The sequence below is a fragment of the Hydra vulgaris genome, chromosome 03 (genome assembly GCF_038396675.1).
Source record: "Hydra vulgaris chromosome 03, alternate assembly HydraT2T_AEP".
NCBI classification, from domain to species: domain Eukaryota; kingdom Metazoa; phylum Cnidaria; class Hydrozoa; order Anthoathecata; family Hydridae; genus Hydra; species Hydra vulgaris.
The window spans coordinates 15,414,730-15,434,779 of record NC_088922.1 but is presented as its reverse complement, the minus strand read 5'-3'; the positions used below and the strand labels follow the sequence as shown (position 1 = coordinate 15,434,779).

The 20,050-nt window shown below is 28.4% G+C and overlaps 1 protein-coding gene across 1 annotated transcript in view; it reads left to right on the top strand.

Annotated features, from left to right (window-relative positions):
* The window catches only part of LOC100208454 (DNA-directed RNA polymerases I, II, and III subunit RPABC1), a 77,172-nt gene extending 57,430 nt beyond the window's left edge, over nucleotides 1-19,742 (top strand). Inside the window, exons 6-8 of the mRNA XM_065792445.1 lie at nucleotides 1,015-1,095; nucleotides 2,404-2,541; nucleotides 19,404-19,742. Of these exons, the coding sequence (XP_065648517.1) occupies nucleotides 1,015-1,095; nucleotides 2,404-2,541; nucleotides 19,404-19,469 (285 nt within the window). The 3' untranslated portion in view covers nucleotides 19,470-19,742. The remainder of the gene's footprint in view (nucleotides 1-1,014; nucleotides 1,096-2,403; nucleotides 2,542-19,403) is intronic.
* Nucleotides 19,743-20,050: the final 308 nt, after the last annotated feature.

Sequence of the window (20,050 nt, the reverse complement as noted above, 5' to 3'; positions counted from 1 at the left end):
CTGCATGCCAAACATAAAATCCATTATTAACTCTCACAATAAAAGCATTTTACATAAGGAGGCAAAAACTAATGAAATGAAATGCAACTGCATTGAAAAAACCAAATGTCCCATGAACAACCATTGCCTTTCCAACAACATTGTTTATCAGGCCACCATCTATTCAAATAATCCAGAATATAAAGAAAAAGTGTATTTTGGACTTAGCGAAACACCTTTTAAAGTTCGGTACGCAAACCACTTAAAATCTTTTAATGCAGTTAGGTACAAGAATGATACAGAGCTATCAAAAGAAGTATGGAAATTAAAAGAAAAAAACTTTACACCTTTTGTCAGATGGAGGATTGTTAAAAAATGCAAACCATACAACCCAACATCAAGAGTTTGTAACCTTTGTTTGAACAAGAAGTTCCAAATTTTGATGTATAAAGGAGAAAACCTAAATACAAGGAGCGAAATAATCTCGAAGTGCAGGCACAAAAATAAGTTCCTTATCTCCTCTTTTGATACCGAAGATTGATCCTGGTTGGTTTACGTCACGTTTACGTCACGTTATACTAAATTTATATATACGTTAAAATTTTGTTTCCATGGAGTTATTAGAACTCACGCCACCGTAATTCTAATTATAATTTAACGTTTATTTTTAATTTTGTAATATATGGCTGATGATTGCCGTTAGGCATGAAACTTAAAGTTCCATAACAAAAGTTTTTCTTCATCGTTTTTAATTATAGTTATATATATATATATATATATATATATATATATATATATATATATATATATATATATATATATATATATATATATATATATATATATATATATATATATATATATATATATATATGTATGTATGTATGTATGTATGTATGTATGTATGTATATATGTATATATGTATTTATATATATATATATATATATATATATATCTATATATATATATATATATATGTATGTATATATGTATATATGTATTTATATATATATATATCATTTATTTTTTTAAAGGCACTTGTGGACATGGCACCAAAGTATATTCTTGAACAGTTTTTAGAAGCTGAGCTGCTTATTAATGTTACTGAACATAATGTAAGTTTCTTTAAATATAATGTAAATTTCTTTGAACATAGCGCAAGCTTCTTTAAGCATAATATAGGTTTCTTAGGTAAAAGTTGTTTAAGTATATTTAATATAATATCCAAATAAAATTAATATAAAATTAAAATAGAAAAATAAAGTAAGATAGTATGTTCACAATTTAATCGTTCTGGTCCTTGAGTTTTGTTAATTATTTTTAATCAAGAGATTAAAAATGTTAAAACATAAGAATTCGAAAAAATAATGCAAACAACTGAACTTATTCCTATGGAAATTTAAAATCATGTTTAAAAAGTTAACTTTTAGAATATGTAGTGAATATGTTGTACACTTAAAATTTATTACTCTTCATATTTAAGTCATAATTATTTTATTAGTCCATTTTAATATTAAAACCCATATTTATAAAATAGTCACAGATTTAATCTTTTTTTTTTTCTCCCTTTGTTAATATAACCCCTCAAAATTTCTGCTTTTGTCAATATAACCTTTCAAATTTTTTGCTGATTTGTTGATATCTCTCTGATAACAGCTGAAGTATTTAATCTGAATGTCTCCTTTTTTATCTTTGAAATGTTTTTTTTTGTTATTGAAGGTACATTTTTTATCTTAAAATAATTCGGTATTTTTAATTGCTGGAAATGCAGCATCTCAAATTTAAATTACATTTGATCAAATATAAATTCAATATATTTTATTTTTTGGTTTTTTATTCTTGATTTATGATTAGTAAGTTTTTTAACGTAAACTTTTTTTTGTACTGTATGCAACATAGCATATTAATATCAAGTGCGATTATGTATTTGATCCCAACCCTGTTTCTATTTAAAAACTGCACCAAATAGCTGATCAAAATAGTTGAGATCTAACACTTTCAAATATGTAATTTTTGTGATCTCTTGCTAGTACATTCAGTTTACCCATAGATCAATCCCTTAGAATAAGATTTACTCTATAAAAAAATTATAAAGTGCTTAATATTCTAGTGCCTGTGGTAATGTTTAGTGTGGTGGTATGCATACGATATGCGATATGGACTAATAATAAATCTCTCTTATCGTATTGTGAAAATTAAGTAATTTTGAAAATTATATTCAATTATTTCAGTTGCATATTTTTAAGTTTCTTTTTTTTCAAAATATGCAACTGAAAAATTTCTTTTTGTTAAAGAAATTAGAGTCTATCCTTAAATAAATTAAATAGTATTAATAAAAAGAAAATTGAGCAAGAAAAGGAAACTAGTGAGAACTAAATGAGTGAGTAATAAGAAAGAAAAGTTTTAAGTTTTATCTTATTTAGCTGGTTCCCGAACATGTTGTCTTAAGTCCTGAAGAAAAAGCAGAGCTACTTACTAGATATAAGTTGAAAGATCACCAGTTACCCAGAATTCAGCAGGGTGATACTATTGCAAGATATTTTGGATTGAAGAGAGGCCAGGTATTCATGTGTATATATATATATATATATATATATAATATATATATATATATATATATATATATATATATATATATTTATTTTATATTTATTTTTTTATATTAAATTATTTTAAAACGGTCCTTATAAAATATAACTTTGCTGGGAACTATATATATGTATATATATATATATATATATATATATATATATATATATATATATATATATATATATATATTTACCACCACTTTTTGCTTAAACTCAAGTTTGTCTTGTCAGGGACAGAAAAAGTTACAGCAAAAAACTTGGTGTATCTTAAAAAAATTGTGAAAATGCAGAAAAAACTGGCAATTCATTTACTGTTGTTATTACTGCAATTATCTACAACTTTTACTTTTCATTGAATGTATGACAATCATAATGAAACTAGCTTATAAATCAATACATCAGAAGGCACTTTTTTTTTGCATATTGAGTTAAGTACTCGCATCATACTCAATACGCAACTCAATGGATTTTTTTAGTATTTTAATACTCAATATGCATATCACGCACCTTTTTGTTGAGTAGAATACTCAATTTGCATATATGCATGTGCAATATGCACCAATACTCATCTTACTCAACTTTTTTGAGTATTGTGCTTAAAAATATGCAATTATTTAAAAATGTAAAATAGAATTTTACATTTTAAAATAAATTGTGCTTAAAAATTTTTTAAACACAATACTTTTTACTTGTTTTTACAGTAATAAAATATTAAATTTTAATGAATTTTAAATAGAAAAATAAAAGTAAAAAAATGCAATTTTTCAGCTCTTCTTTAACTAACTAAACTGCATATGCTAAAAAAAAAATAAGCAGAGGATGTCGGTATATTATGAAACACAAATTATAAAGATACAGCAACTCTCTTTTATCAAACCAATATGCATCGTAATGAGTTTTGTGGGTGAAAGTATGGTTAGGTAAAATATTTGCTATATTACTTCGTTCTTTGTCGGCTACTTGCTCAATACTGAGTTATGTTTTGTTGTATTCTACCTGATTCAATTTTATGCTTTTTTGACTATTGCGGTCTTTAATACCAGAAATGAAGTTTAAAAACATTTAAAACTGCAGCAGCTCCATAAGCAGCTGAGTTAAGCTCACACTCAAATTTTTTTTTTTTTTTTTTACTTGTATCAACAATTTGCAAAATATCTTTTTTGCCTTTGTTGTTATTGAAATATTTGGTGGATTTTAATTGTCTGATAAATCTGTTTGGCAAATAAACAAAGCAATGGCAAAATAGTTTCAATTATTTGCACGACCTCACAGTATTACTTAAAGAAATATTAGACTTATGGTTTGTGTGTGCAAATCAAAGTACTTTTCCTTGAGTTCAAACTCTAATCGATCTATGATACAATGATTCCCAAATTCATAATTGTCAGCATCATCAATTCCAGTAGCATCAATCTCAGCATCCATCTTATTAAATACTTTGCTTAATTTAATATTATTTTGAAATGAATAATAATTTGATATTGGATTTATTTCTCAAGTAAGCAATTCATTTCTTTCAGGATCACTTTTGTTTTCAGGTGAATCTGTTAGTTCTTGATCATTCTCATTGCTATCGTCACTCTTAAACAAGTCTTTCCAAAATTTTTCTTCAATCCAATTATCATTCGCCAAAAGAGAATTTACCATTTGAGGAAAATCTCTAAGAAAAGATTTACCACCATCACTCACATAACCGTCAACTTAAGATTTATCCAAATCAGATTGAATTAATATTTGTTCCAAAAATTTTATGGTGCTCTAAGATTAATGGTAAATGAATTTTATGAGCTGAGTAACATGCATTTCATGAGCATTTTAGATGCATGTTAGCTCTTGGGTTTCCAAAATATTGATCTTAATAAATATGTAATGTCATTTGATGACATTACATATTTATTAAGATCAATATTTTAAAAAAAGCTTTATTTACTATAGAGTGGCTTAAGCTTGGCAAATAAAGCAGGTCTGATTACATTTACAATATGCTTTGTCTGAGAGTAAAAAGGTTGTTATTTTTCAATATAGGAATGCCAACATTATTGCAATTTTTTTTTTTTGCAGTAAATGAATGAGTTTTGTTGTCTTACAAAAATTGTGAATTTTAAGTCCAGAATTTAAATCTATAAGCCACTGCAAGCCTTAGGCTGTTACAAAAGAGGATCAGATTAGAAATTGGCTGCTAGTTCTTAGCAATTAAAAATAGAGCCACTTTAGATGTAAAATTTTCATGAAGATCGATATTGTAATAAGAAACAATACATGAGCAAAGATAGAACCTTGTGTTACCCTTTAAGTTACTTGAAATAAAAAAGAGTATAGGCCTTTAAGAATAACTTTAATACTGCAGTTAAAAATAAATAAATTAATCTCAAAACCTTTATATAAGAAAATCTAACAACAAAGTGAAGACTATTCATAGTATAGTTAGGGAGGTCAAAATGTTTTCTAGAGATTTGAAAAATTGGAACCACTTAACACTTTTTAACAGTTTAGCAAAAATTGAAGAGAGTTCTGGAGAACACTTTTTTAAGACTATGATGGAAAAATTGTTCTGGAATAAAAGTTTTAAATCTTTTATTCCTTCTGGAATAAAAGTTTTAAAACTTTTATTCCAGAAGGAATAAAAACTTCCGAGATGCGCATTATGCATACATATTATGGATAAACATACATGTTTGCTATTTATTTAGATGCTGGCATACAATATCCTTACATATTTATATAAACTTTAATATTTATATGGTGTGGTATTTGCCAAAAGAGAAGATAATCAGATCATGATCATAATGATGATGATTATGATAATCATGTTGATCATAATGATGTTTATATATGCATATATAAAAAAAATATAACATGAATTTTGAATAAAAAAAATATACTTTATTTTGTTTAAATGTTTATGCAGCCCCGGTTACAAATCCGGCCCCGGTCAAATATCAACCCTGGTCATTTACTAAATAGTATAAGTATAAATATAAGGAAATATAAAGGTAATTTTAAGTAAAACTATAAGTAAATTTGTTACAAAATAAAAGAAAACAAACTTTGAATATGTTGGTATTGTAATTTATTCTTTCCTGGTTTAGAATCTATTTCTATTCAGTAATAAAAAAAAAAGTTTAAAATTGAGCTGTAAGTTTTTCCAGTGTCACCAAATTAGAAAATTTTATACAGAAACTTGTTTTTTTTTGTTTTTTTTAATTTGTTATGTCGAATTTTGTCAATCTCTTGAGCATATAGTTTAAAACTTAAATTTGTTGATGAAGCATTGCCTATGCTTTAGCTTGAATTATTTGGAATTGACAATATGCTTAAGACGCTATTACTTCTATTCGAATTTATTTATTTGTTTTTTTCTCAGATTTTCTTTATCTTTCATATTAATTTTTTTTTCTTTTGAACTATTTACAGTAAACTGGGGTAAGAGTAAACGGTTTAGCTTCAAATTCAATTTTTTTTTTTAAAGAAATTTTTTTTGTTTGTTTATTTTATAGAGAATTTTTTACATTATATAAATACAAAAAAATTGAGAAAAAATATTTTAGAAATTTTTAAAAAAAATCTATTTTTATGAAGAAAAAAAACATTTACTTTTTTCCCTTATAAATGGGAAAAAGTAAACTAGTTAATTTTTAATAACAATTGATTATAATCTTAAGAAAATCAAAACTAAATTAAGATATCACGAAAATCAAATTAATTAAAAGTAAAAATGAAAACTAGTCTTATTAGAAGTTTACAAAAAAACTATTTTAATCAAATATAAGAAAAAAACTATTAATTAAATAAGTTGTTTCATCGGCAGAAGCAGGTTCGCGGCATTTTTTCATGTAAAAAAACTCTTCACCAATTTTGTGTTTTTTGGCTAAACACGATCAACAAACCCAGGGCTTGCAACTAAAAGCTTCACATTGGTACCACATTTTGTTTTGAGTTGACAATGCTTCTTCCCAAACTCTGCGACACTTTTTGCACCTCTTGATGTCTTCGTTTTGTCTCGGTTTTTTTAAATGTTGCATTTGCTGAGTTTCATCTGAAGCTTCACTGAAGTGAATCTTGCGTTTCTTTAATTGCTTTGACTTTTTGGCCTCATTATCTTGCTTTAGTTTCTCGAGCACATCAGATGTATTTAGACACAAGCCTTCAACTCTCGGAATGTTAACTCTTGGGTTTTTTTGTGTTTCAATATGGTAGCATTGTAAAACATTTTTCAAATTGCCTTCGAGTTTTCCTGTGATGTGTTGCAACATTTGATACATGTGAGCAGGAGTTACTGGTGTTGTTGTTAAATTTTGAAGTTGGCGAATCGTTGGAGTTTGATACTGACTGATGTTAGATGATGATATAGGCTGGGATGAGGATGATGAAGCAGGCTCGGTCGAGGATAATGAAGCAGGCTTGAGTGAAAATAATGAAACAGGCTTGGTTGATGATGATGATGAAGCAGGCTGAGATGGTACTTTAAAGTATAGATAAAACGAGTTACGATTTCCAAAAATGTATTTTTTTTGTTTGACTTTAAAAGCTGTCAGTTAGGCGAAGTTTCTTAAATTAAACGAAGTTAAAATCTGTTAAACTTCAAAAAAAAGTTGATTAAATGGTTATGAAAGCCGTAAAAAGTTGTAACTTTAATTTTAATTAACTTTGAAAACCTTTATAAGTTGTTAAAACTTAATTAAAATGATGTTGAAAGCCACAAAAAGTTGTAAATCAAAATTATGCGGTTATGAAAATCGTATAAATTTGTTTACTATATATTTAACAAATTTGAAAAACTTATAACTTTGTGTATGTTATTTAACACGATTTAAACATTGTAAAACATCAAACAAATATACCAAAGACCCATCACTTGCTGGTTTGGCAGTACTTCCTGAAAGAATAGGGGAGATAAGGCCTATGGTGTGTGCAATATCTGCAAGAAGGACCTAAAAATGAATTCTGGGTCTACATCGACCCTGAGTGGTCACCTGCGATCCAACCATAAGGATGAGTACATCGGAATGTGTCAGAATCAAAAGATACGAGATGAGGCAGAAGCTGCCAAAGAGGACATAGTTGAAGAGGCAGAAGATGAATTGGAAACAGTTGGCCCTGGTAACTTAATTAAATAATGAATGTTACAATGCGATGTAGCGAAGTTATATGACTTCATGTCAAATTTGTATGATTTTTTATTGATGTAAACAATGGTATCCGAAGTTAATTCAATGTTAAGAAACGTATATGAGGTAAACCAAACGTTTTTAGGTAACAGAAAAAGAAAAAGGGTTCTAAAAGCCAGAAAGAATCTGTGCTATCCAACACAGAGCACCACTCAACTTCGTGGTGGCATGGAGCTCATGATTTACCTTGCAACTGACAATCAGCCTTTCTCTATGTGTGACTCTGTCCTGTTCCAAAGACTGCTTGCCCACTTTGACTCGAAGTTCAAGGTTAAAATTGGTGCCTGCGTGCCTCGCTCAAGTAACCTCTTCTCTATAGGAATCTTTGTAGAACTCGATAAACGATTCCCAAGAGAAAGATGTGACATCATGCTTTACGCTGTAGGCTACCTGCTACACCCCTTCTTGAAAGGCCAACAACTGCACGCTTATAGTGTAAGGGATGAGATTTTTGACAAGTTGAAAACCAGTCATCCTACAACAGCAGACTGGATGTCAAACCAGAAAAGTATAATCAATGTCTCAGATGAGATCACCCATGAGAGGAATGAGTCGATAAACATATCAGCCGGATGTTATTGTCAATGCAAATACGTTCAATATTGTAAGTAACATATGTGGCGTGTCCATCCAAGACTAAAATGTTAATATCTGTAATTTAAAAAAATATTTGATTAGTTGATTAATTGATTAACTACTCAATTTAAGTAGATCAAACTAATTACCTGGAATTAATTTGATTGCTGGTATGAATACTTTAGTAAGCCATTGAATAAATTGTTTATCTACCATCCAACTCAACTTAGATATTGTAAATACGGTGTTTGGTGGTCCCCCTACACATCAGTCTTTTTACAGACGTGATATTGATTCGTAAACTACAAATGGTGGCAGAATGGTATCGGTAGCGTTTACATAATTACCGACTGTGTAATTTATTTTGTCGTTGTTACCAACCAATTTTAAAAATATCTTGTTATTTTGTCTTTGCTACAAGAGGAATCTTTGAGAGACGAAATGTTGCCTGCTATTTTGAGGCATAATTTATGACTCCATTGTTTCTCTTATACCACTTGGAGGAAGCAGATGACTTTGATTTGGAGATACTAAATATCTCCCAACTATTGCGATGACATCTGCGAATGTTGTCAAAACCCCAATCGGCTAAACTGATAAGAGCGGAAACAAGAACAAATTCAAATGCTGCACTTAGCACGGTAGTTGTACCCAAGGGCGGGGAAAAATTAATCGGGCAAACAATTAATTGCAATTAATTGATTGAAAAATTTTCAATACCAATTAATTGATTAAAAGTATTTTTTAAACCAATTAATTGATTGGGTCAGAATTGCAATTAATTGATAATTGATAAATTTTGCCATTAATATTATTTACCGAGATTATATTATACTTTTATGTAATTTTTAGTTTAGCACTGTTTTTAGCCATAAAAAGTTAAAGATATAATGACGCATAAGCAATAATACGCATGTATAAATATGTCGAGCTGTATACGCATATAAGGTTAAGGATAGATTGACGCATAACCAATAATACTCATGTTTACGCATGTTCATTTCAATTGTGCTATTAATTATGTTTATATGTGCACATAAAGTAAAAAATTCCTTTTTAGCATTTTTATAAATCTTGCTAACAATGAATACAAAAGAAGTAGTCAACATTTACTTCAAGAAAGATGAAGCTAATGACAGTAATTGGACCTGTAAGTGCGAAAAAAAACTACGCCAGAAAACTGGAACAGGATGGACCAATTTAATCATGTTAAAAGTATGCATCCAGAATATATAAAATATAATACTTCTTCAACACAACAGCCGATTACACAGTTTAGTGGTTTTACTCATATTCCAGGACCAATAATAGCAAAGCTGACGATATGTATTCATGGATAGAATGGGTTACTTGTGGCCTTAAACCATTTTCATTTGTAAAAAACTCTCTTTCATTTGTAGAAAACTCTCAATTGTAGAAAACTCTCATTTGTAGAAAACGCAAAAATACTCTAAATTAGAAAATATTTCCATAAAAACTATGAAAAAGTACATGAATTTGATGAATGAATAGGTTGAAGTAAAAATTGCTAACATAGTTCCAGAAAATTTCGCAATTATTTTTGATGGATGGTCAAAAGGAAGTACGCACTATGTGGCATTGTTTGTATCATATCCTAATAATGCGAGTGAAAATGAGTACAGTACTGCCTTAGTTGCATTTTCACCTGTAGGAAATGAAACAAAGTTTACAGCAAAAGCCCACTTTGAATATTTATCATGGGTTCTTCAAAATATTCTCCGCAAAAATATGACTAATGTAACATCTTTAATAGGTGACAGCTGTGAAACAAATAAGGCTCTTGCAAATCTTGCAATGTTCCATTAATAGGATGTGCCTCTCACAGGTTCAACTTGGCTATGAAAATGTTTTTACTCAAATATAAACATATCATTGATAAGACAAATACGCTTATAGGTAAATTAAAAAATTTAAAGCTAGCCGGAAAACTCCGTTTGTTGACTTCTCTTTGTGTTATTTAAAGAAACACAACACGATGATCAAGTACTTCAAAAATGATAAAATGATATTTTCGTCTTAAACCATTTTTCACCCAAGGGAAATATGATAAAATGCCCGAGCTAATAGATTACATGTTGTCTCCCAGGGAAGAAAATGATCTTCAGTTGCTAAATGAGACTCTGCAAAAATTTAACTCAGTAACCATTGCACTTCAAAGAGAATCTCTTGACATTTCAGAAGTAAGTGTTTTATTTAATGAAATAATTAGACACAATGTTAATATGGGTACCTATTTATCTTCAAATGCAGATATTATTCATTCTAAAAGATTTGAAAGTGCGCTAGTTAAAAAATTGGACAACAGAGAGCACGAACTATTTTTAAATGAAAAGGAAAGTGTAAATAAACTTCTAAAGCAATCTGAGATCACGCCAGTTAGTATTGATCATGATTTAGACTTTGATTCTAAGCTGCTAAAGAAAAGAAAATTAGAACAAATGTCTTCGGTTTCAAGATATGTGAATTGCAAGTTTCTGGTGCCAACGTCAAATATTGCTGAAAGATTTTTCAGTACGGCAGGTTACGCAATTGGCCATTTGAGACATAATATACTTCCTTCCAATCTTGAAATGCAAATGTTTTTTTGTGTTAACAAACGATTTTGGGACAGAAAAATGCTCTCAGATATTATGATGAATAATGAAAATAACTGATTGTTTTAGTGACTTACTCTTCAAATAAATTTTGGTTTTCAATTTATTTTTTATGAGTTCTTATTAAAGACGTACTTTAAACTGGAATTATACATTACAATTTAATGTATAATTCCAGTTTAAAGTACGTTATTACTTTAAATATATATATATATGTAATGACCTATACACTGCAGGCCAAAAGTTTCCGGACATTTGATATTTTTATTTAAAAAGCTAAAATCTATCCTGTCTCATTAAATTAATCAATAATATTAATTTATAATACTTAAACTTACTAATTTTAAGTGTTAATGTAAGTTTGAGGTCAGTAATTGTCAATTATGTAAGTTTGAGGTCAGTAAAGCTAAAATCTATCCTGTCTCATTAAATTAATCAATAATATTAATTTATAATACTTAAACTTACTAATTTTAAGTGTTTATGTAAGTTTGAGGTCAGTAATTGGGTAAATCTGACATCAAACTTACATAAATAAGTTTGTTTTTTTAATTGTTTATTTTAGCTTGATATATAGCGTTACGTTACTCTTAAGAGTTTGGTCTTGTTAAAGTTATTTATTTGTTGAAACATGAAGAAAAGTACTATGGGCCGACGAGTCCAAATTTGATCTGTTTGGGCAAAAACGTAGAATTTACATCAGAAGAACAACAAAAGAAAAAATGATCCCAGAGTGTTAAGTGTCGACAATCAAGCATGGTGGTGGGTCAGTTATGGTATGGGGATGTTTTTCTTCAGCTGGTGTAGGTGACCTAGTTAAAATTGAGGGTGTTATGAAAAAAGAACAATATAAAACAATTCTAAAAAACAATGCTATACCTTCTGGCTTAAGAACTATTGGTCGTGGTTTTGTTTTTATGCAGGACAATGACCCTAAACACACCTCAAAATTATGTTAGAAATATGTAAAGGAACAAGAGGATAATCAAAAACATGACCTGGCCAGCCAATCACCAGATTTGAACCCAATAGAGTTACTGTGGGAAGAATTAGACAGAAAGGTCAGACAAAAATACCCAACATCCAAAGAGCACCTGTGGTAGATATTAGAAGAATCCTGGTTATCAAATACACCCGAAATAATAAATAAATTAATAAATAGGATGCCACGGATCGCAAAAAAGTGTTAAAAACTCGTGGGTTATTTTTTGACGAAAAGACAGTTTAATAATAATTGTGTTGTTAGTATTTTTTTTATTTCATTTTTTGTCTTTTTTTTTTTCTTAAATAGTAACTATATGTATCTTTTATAAAAAAAGTATGATATTTGATTTTTTTTGAAATAATTATGAGAGTTTTAATTAAAGAATTTAACAAAATCCAAGTGTTCGGAAACTTTTGGCCTGCAGTGAATATTTAAAGTAATAACCAAACAATATTTATCTTTTAAGTATGATATTTAATAAAAAATGATAACTTTATGTTCTGTTTTTAACATTTTTAGACATTTTTAAAAACCAATAATTAATTGCAATTAATTGGAAAAATTGATTGCATTGTTCAAAAATTGCAATTAATTGATTGCACTGAATAATAATTGCAATTAATTAATTGGTAGCATATTTTTAAACAACTAAATTGCAATTAAATTTTCCCTGCCCTTGGTTGTACCTCTACCATGTGATTGGACTTTATTGTGCACACGCTTGTGAAGAGTTACCTTTGGTATATTGTATGCTTCTGAAGCTTTACTGAGTGACATGTTCCTTTTTTGATTTGTTCTACTTTAGTTGCAACTGCTCTTCATTGTAAGTTGTTTGTGTTTTACGAATGTAAGTACGAGTCATTTTGTTTAAAAAATTTTAGATAGATAACAAAGCCTGACATATTTATTTCATTTTAAATAATTAATTAATAATTATTTTAGCCGCGATCATCTTATTGCATAATTGTGAGTAATTAGCGTGTTTACTCTTCTCCCTAAAAACATTTATATCCGTTTTTTGCTCAAAACTTTTTTTCCGGAACTAGCAAATTCAATTTTGAAAAGAGAATCTTGATCGTCATAAAATTTTTTACAAAACCGCTTTTTTAGTTTAGTAAAATTTAATTTTAGTTTTGGGGGTTTTGAAGTTGATTTTTTTTTTTTTATTATTATTTTTTTTACTAGGGTGAGTATTTTAGAGTTTGTTAAGGCAAAAATAAATTTTTTAAATGATTTTTACACCGTGGTGGGGATCGAACTCTGAACCTCTCGCTCATGATGCGAGCGCTCTACCACTACACCACTACCGCATTAGGTACTACTGGTACACCAATACCGCATTAGGTACATTAGATTACTTTAGGTAGAGCACAAAAATCTTTACTATACGGTGCCTCGCATTTTTAAAGATTTTTTGTTTTTGCTTTCAATAAATGCAAAAGAAACAAAATTGCTAAACCGTTCACTTTTTTTTTCGTTTACTCTTACCCCAGTTTACTCTATCTATTATCAATATTAGTAAAGTAGAGACTGAACCTATTTTTTAAAATAAGATCCAAGACTTTGTTTTAATGTAAGATCCGACCTTTGGTTATAAATTAAGATCCGACCTTAGGTTATAAATTAAGATCCGAGACTTAGTTTTAATATAATATAATAATATAATATGAAAATTGCTGTACAAACTATTTGAGTTTGGTGAGTCAAAACTACGTAGAGCTTTGACTGTAACAGCCGTTAAATGTAAAATTTCGTAAATAAAATAATAAAAAAGTTTGTAAATAGAATTTGGTATCAAAAGTTCAAAATTTTGTCTATTCTATTTTTGAATGTGTTTTTGTTTGCAGAATCGATTGCATCTTGTGACAGTAAATTCCAATCGTCGACCACTCTGTTTGTTAAATAATAATACCTGCATAATTTCTTAGTATATTGTCGATGAAGTCTTTTATTATGACGATATCTGTACATGCTGTGATAAAAACTCAAAGGCTCTTCAAATCTAATATATTCGGTTGAATTTAATATTTTAAACATTTCTATTAAGTCGCCTCTTCTTCTCCTTTCTTGTAAGGTTGGTAAACCTAATATTTTTCTTCTTTCTTCATAACAGATACCTTTCAGTGATTCAATCCTTGTCGATCTACGCTGTACATTTTCGAGTCTCTTAATATCTTTAGTACAAAATGGGCTCCATACAGATGCTGCATATTCAAGCTGTGGCCTAATAGTTGACTTGTATAATAACTTTAATATGGAAACATCAAGATATTTAAATCCGTGTTTTAAAAAATCCAGTGTTCGATTTGCCTTATTTGCTACACTGATAACATGATTTTCCCATTTAAGGTCATTTGATATTATCACACCTAAATCACTTTCAACTTCTGTTTTTTGCAAAATGTGATCTCCTAATTTGTAACTAAATTGAGGATTCGAATTACCAATGTGCATTGCTTTACACTTTTCTCTGTTGAATTTAATAGACCACTTATTCGACCAGTCTAATAACTTATTTAAGTCTTCTTGAAGAGCATTGTTGTTACTTTCATTATTAATTACTGACATTATTTTTGTATCATTTGCAAATAATTCTAGTTTATTTAGTATGTTTACTTTTAAGTCATTTATAAATATGATAAACAGGAATGGACCGAGGACAGAACCTTGGGGAACTCCACTTGTGACTTCCTGCCAATCTGAAACAAACTCACCCAGAACTACTCGTTGTTTTCTATTACTGAGAAATGATTTACACCATTGTAGGATATAGGATTGAAAACCATAACCATAAAGCTTGCAGCATAATTTCAATAAAGAAACTGAATCAAAGGCTTTTGCAAAGTCCAAAAATACTATATCAATATTATTACCAGTTTCAATTTTGCTTGTTATAAAATCTAAAGTCTCCAACAAATCCATGCTGTTCATTTGCTATTAACTTATTTAAAGCCAAATGGTTCATCATAACATTATGAATAATTTTCTCCATAACCTTACATACTATTGATGTTATTGATATTGGTCGATAATTTGAAGGATCTAACTTATCCCCTTTCTTGAATAGTGGAGTTATGTTTGCAGTTAACCATTCGTTTGGTATAACACCACTATAAAATGACATTTTAAGGATCAGTGATAAAGGATGAGAAAGTGATTTTGAACATTCTTTGAGAACACGAGGATGAACTTTGTCAACACCAACTGTTTTATTAACATTAAGGTTTACTAACTGATATTCAACATCAGTGTCATTAAAACTTGGATCGCTACAATGAAAATTACATTTTGAAGGAAAAGTTACATGGTCTAATACCTCATCTTTTAAAAATACTGAAACAAAATACTCATTTAAACAATTTGCAATATCTACTTCATTTGTTATAATTGAACCATCAAAGGTTTTGAGTGCTTTAATTGAATCTTTTATAACTATTTTACTATTTAAATATGCATAAACACTTTCAGGGTTGTTCTTTGAGTTTTTAGCCAGATTTAATTCAAAAGCTCTTATATCTTTATTGACTCTTTTTTTTACATTTTTGTTCAATGTTTTATAGTTATTTACCATGTCAGTTTGTTTAAATCTTGAATGCCTGCATTTGTACCATAACCTTTTCTTTAACTTAACCATTTTTCGAAGTTCTTTAGTCATCCATGGAGCATATTTTTTACTTGTATCGTAACTAATAATTGGAATAAATTTACCACATCCAGTATGATATATACTTAGCCATTTTTTATAAGCTTGACTAGCATTTAAAACTTTAAACTCATTTTCCCAATTAAAACTTGTAAAATATTTTGAAAGTTCTTCATAATTTCCTTTACTATATAATAATTTTTTATTTATTTTTGGTTTTTGATCAATATTGATGTTTTTATAAAAATATTTGAAATTTAATATATGGTGTCCATGTTCAATTCCACCTAGGGGAGGTAAGTGATTCAAAGAAAAAACCCGATTTCTATTTTCTGTGAGGACCAAGTTTAATAAATTTGTGTCAAACCCAAAGCTAACTTGAAATGTTGGTAATAAGACATTTTGATATATGAAGCAATCGCTTAAAAATTCTATAAATTCTATAAAGGCAATCAAATCTGAATCATTTTCAAGTTTACATGACCCATCATTGAACCATTTTATATTTGAAAAATTGAAATCTCCACAGATTAGAATTCCCGTGTATTTACCATTTTTCCAAGCTTTATAAGCATATCGAATAGATTTAGTTATTTTCTGACAACTTGATATATCACCAGCACCTGTTCTATATATAAATCCACATAAGATATTTTCTAGACCAATCTCAACTGAACACCATACTTTTTCGATGGCATTATCAACTAAACAGTTTTCAGTTGCAGGATAAGATTTAATTGTATTTTTTATGTATATACAAACTCCTCCACCTCTAATATGTCCACGATCTTTTCTATACAAGTTAAAACCTTCAATATTTGTTGCTGATTTATCAGTCCACCAGGTTTCACAAAGCATAATAATTTGCATCTGATTACAAGCTATTTCATAAATTAACTCATCAAATTTGTTATTCAGTGATGTGGCGTTTGTATAAAAACAGTTTAAAAATTACTACTCAGATGCACTTCCTTACTATTAATATTTGAATCAACAAGCATTGTTTTAATGTTTAGTGAATTATGTGGTTTGCACACAGAAATATTATCATTAGAACTCATACATTGGTTTAAATTTTTCTTATCCTTTTGGTTTATTTTTTGGCTAAATTGATCTGATCTTTTTGAATGTAGCTCTTCATTTAGTTTATTTCTTTTTAAGATCAAGCTCTTTGTAAATTTTCTTTCTAATTCATTCTGATCTGGATGAATAGATACTTTTTTAAAACTTTCAGAATCTTTTAGTTGCTTGGCAGCTTTTAATATTGAAAATTTATCTGAACTATCAGGTAATTCGACCAACAAAGGTGTACTTGTTTCCATTTTTGTGTTATTTCCATTTGTATTTTTGAAGCGATGGATTCTCTTTATTTTGTCAGGATTAATTTTTATTTCAGTAAAAAGATTTTTAAGAATATTTTTATCAAATCTTTTTCTATTTTCAGCATCCGAATCAGTCGAATTTTGTATACCAAAAATAATAATATTTTTATCTCTTTTACTTACATCTTTACTTAAATCTATAAAACCTTGTGTTACCTTTATTTCTTCTGTAGATTTATCGTATTTTTTATTATTAAATAATTTACTCCAATCTAAAATGCTATCTGTTTTTTTTTCTTCTAATACTTTAACTCGTTCTGTTAATAAAACATTTTCACACACTAATTTATCAATTTTCGCCAAGTTTTCAATATCTTTACGTTCCAACTCTGACACTCTAGTAATTAATTCTTCAAGCTGTTTTCTTAAAACATAATCAACTTTTGGTGCCATTTCAGTACATTAAGTTTATAAAGTTATAATTATTAAACTTTTTAATCCTTTAGCTATAAATTTTTAAAATAAAAACACGACCGCCATCTTTAATAGCACGCACGTTTTAATGTAAGATTCAAGACAACAAGTGCATTGTGGTTTGAGCAATATTTTTGTAGCCATTATTATAGTAGACAAAAATTCTTATTATGTCATCAGCAGTTGCGTAACACAATCATTAAAATGTTTTTTTCATGCGTCAAAATTATTCAGAAATTGCTGAAGTATTAAATATTTGTTCAATATATATTTATCTACATCTTTCTTACAACTAATGTTACAATAATAATTAAGTTTAAATGAAATAAAAAAGTTATTTAGAATATATTAATAAACACGGTTACGTATAAATAAAGTGAAAAGTTAGACTTGAATATACACCTACATGCAGGGCCGCCGAGAGCCGTCACGCCGCCTGGGGCAGCAACCCTGGTTGGCGCTCTTCTTTATCAAAATTTCCGTATATTCTAGATGAAGGACCTTTTTTTTAGTTTGTTAGTTACCTTGTTTTCATTTGGCGTCCTCGTGGATATCTGCCGCCCGGGACAAACTGTCTACTTCGCCCCGCCCCCACCCCCAATGGCTTCATTTTTGATTTTTAGTATCAACGCACGCAATAAACTTATGCTATAGAGTTAAATCTCAGTTGCTGTGTAATTGACTTGTGACTTAAAACTGTTTAATACTAGAACGCTCACTTTTCTAATGTGATATTAGCACATAGATGATTGAATATTAGAGTGGGCCGAAAAACAACAATTTTTAAAAATTGCATTTCAATATCTCTAAATGTATTCTATATAACAAAATAACACTGGAAATAACGAAGTTTTAGATAAAAAAAAATTTAGAGTTGCTCCCAAGACCCTTAAACATTTACAGGGTCTCCAATGTTTTAAAGAAGAAGTCGGTAGGTCAACCTGGTACTCAAAAGAAGCGAAATTATATATTATATAATTTTGCTTCTTTTGAAAGTATATAAATTGGATAAAAATCTCAAAAATATTTTTTTTTATAAAAAACATATTCAAAAAAAATATATTATTAAAAACTTGTAAAAATGGACTTTTTTTTAGCTTTTAAATAAATATAAATAAATTATATTTTTTATGCAAAAAATCGAAAACAATAATTTTTCTATGAAACTTTTTATTTTATTAAAATATTATGGAACCTATCCAAGGGTGTTGGGGGCAACTCTAAAAATATTTTTTATTCAAAATTTTGTTTCATTACATAAAATACATTTAGAGGTATTAAAATGCAATTTTTGAATATTGTCGTTTTTCGGCCAACCCTTTTGAATTTATATGAGTTAAGTATTACTTAAGTAAAATATTAACTTGACGTTATGTATGCCATTAAATATTAACTTGCCGTTTTTTGTCTTTAGGAAGCGGACAATTGAAATATCTTGACAATTTTTTCCACTCTTATATCCACAGTTTAGATAAGCACAAAATGCATTTTAACAATTAAGATCAATATTCTTTTAGACATGCAAAAAGAAATTATATGATACTTAATATCATAAAATTTCTGTGCATGATTTCTCAGATTTCTTATACTTAGCAAAAGTCTGTTTTAAAATTAAATACACTGTTTAACAGCATTAGTTTTTAGATTTTTTGGACAATTTCATAGTTTATGACATAAAAACTAGACTCTTAATTTTTTTCCCGTATAAACTGCCAATTCGGCCTTGTATTTACAATAATTATAATTGAGGAGCCCATCTGCAAAACGCGCCAAGTCCGAGTAAATTGATTTTGAGAAAACATCAAAAAACTGAAGCTCATCAGTAGAAATTAATATTTTCTTTTTCTATTCTTAGGAAAAAAAACTCTCAATTGGACAAATATTTAAGTAGATGATAGATTTCAGTAAAAAGAATGTGGAAATGGAATCAACTTAAATTTTTTTTATTTTCGTGACTTAGCGCGTTTTGCAAATCTTAATTATAGTGGACCATATGATACTGAAATGTACGATCAGCCAATTTAAACATAAATATTAATCTTGTTTTAGGTCGTTAAAATCATTCGGCCAAGTGTAACAGCAGGCCGCTACGTTACTTATCGCATTGTGCAATAGATGTGCAAGACAGCAACTTATATAATGATAATGAAGCGGTATCAATATTATCTTAATTCTTGCTACAGTTGGTCTCTACTTTCTACTTTTGCTACGACAATTAGATTGTAGTAAAGTACTATGAAGAAATTAGACATAAATCAACATTTTAAAAGTAGTCGAAGGTTTTTTAAGTTGTATCAATTGACTAGTAAATGTTACAACACTAGTTGTACTTTCACTAGTTGTAACTTATATGATATGCAATTATAGCATTAAAAAAAGTTTTCTTTACTTTTTATTTGTTTACTTAGTTCGTAAAATTTTCAATAATCCATCCAGCAACAACAACAAACTATATATTTTTCGTAAATCATTTTTACAATAGTTTATTAATAATAAAAGTAATAATAACAATAATAGTTGTGATAAGAACAATAATATATAATAATAATATAAGATAACAAAATTAATACAAATTATAGTAATAGTAATAATAAATATGTTTACAATAATTACAATGATATAATAATAATAAGTATTATAATGGTAGCTATAAGCATAAAGTTATTTATAAAAAGTTAATGATTTATTAGGATGGT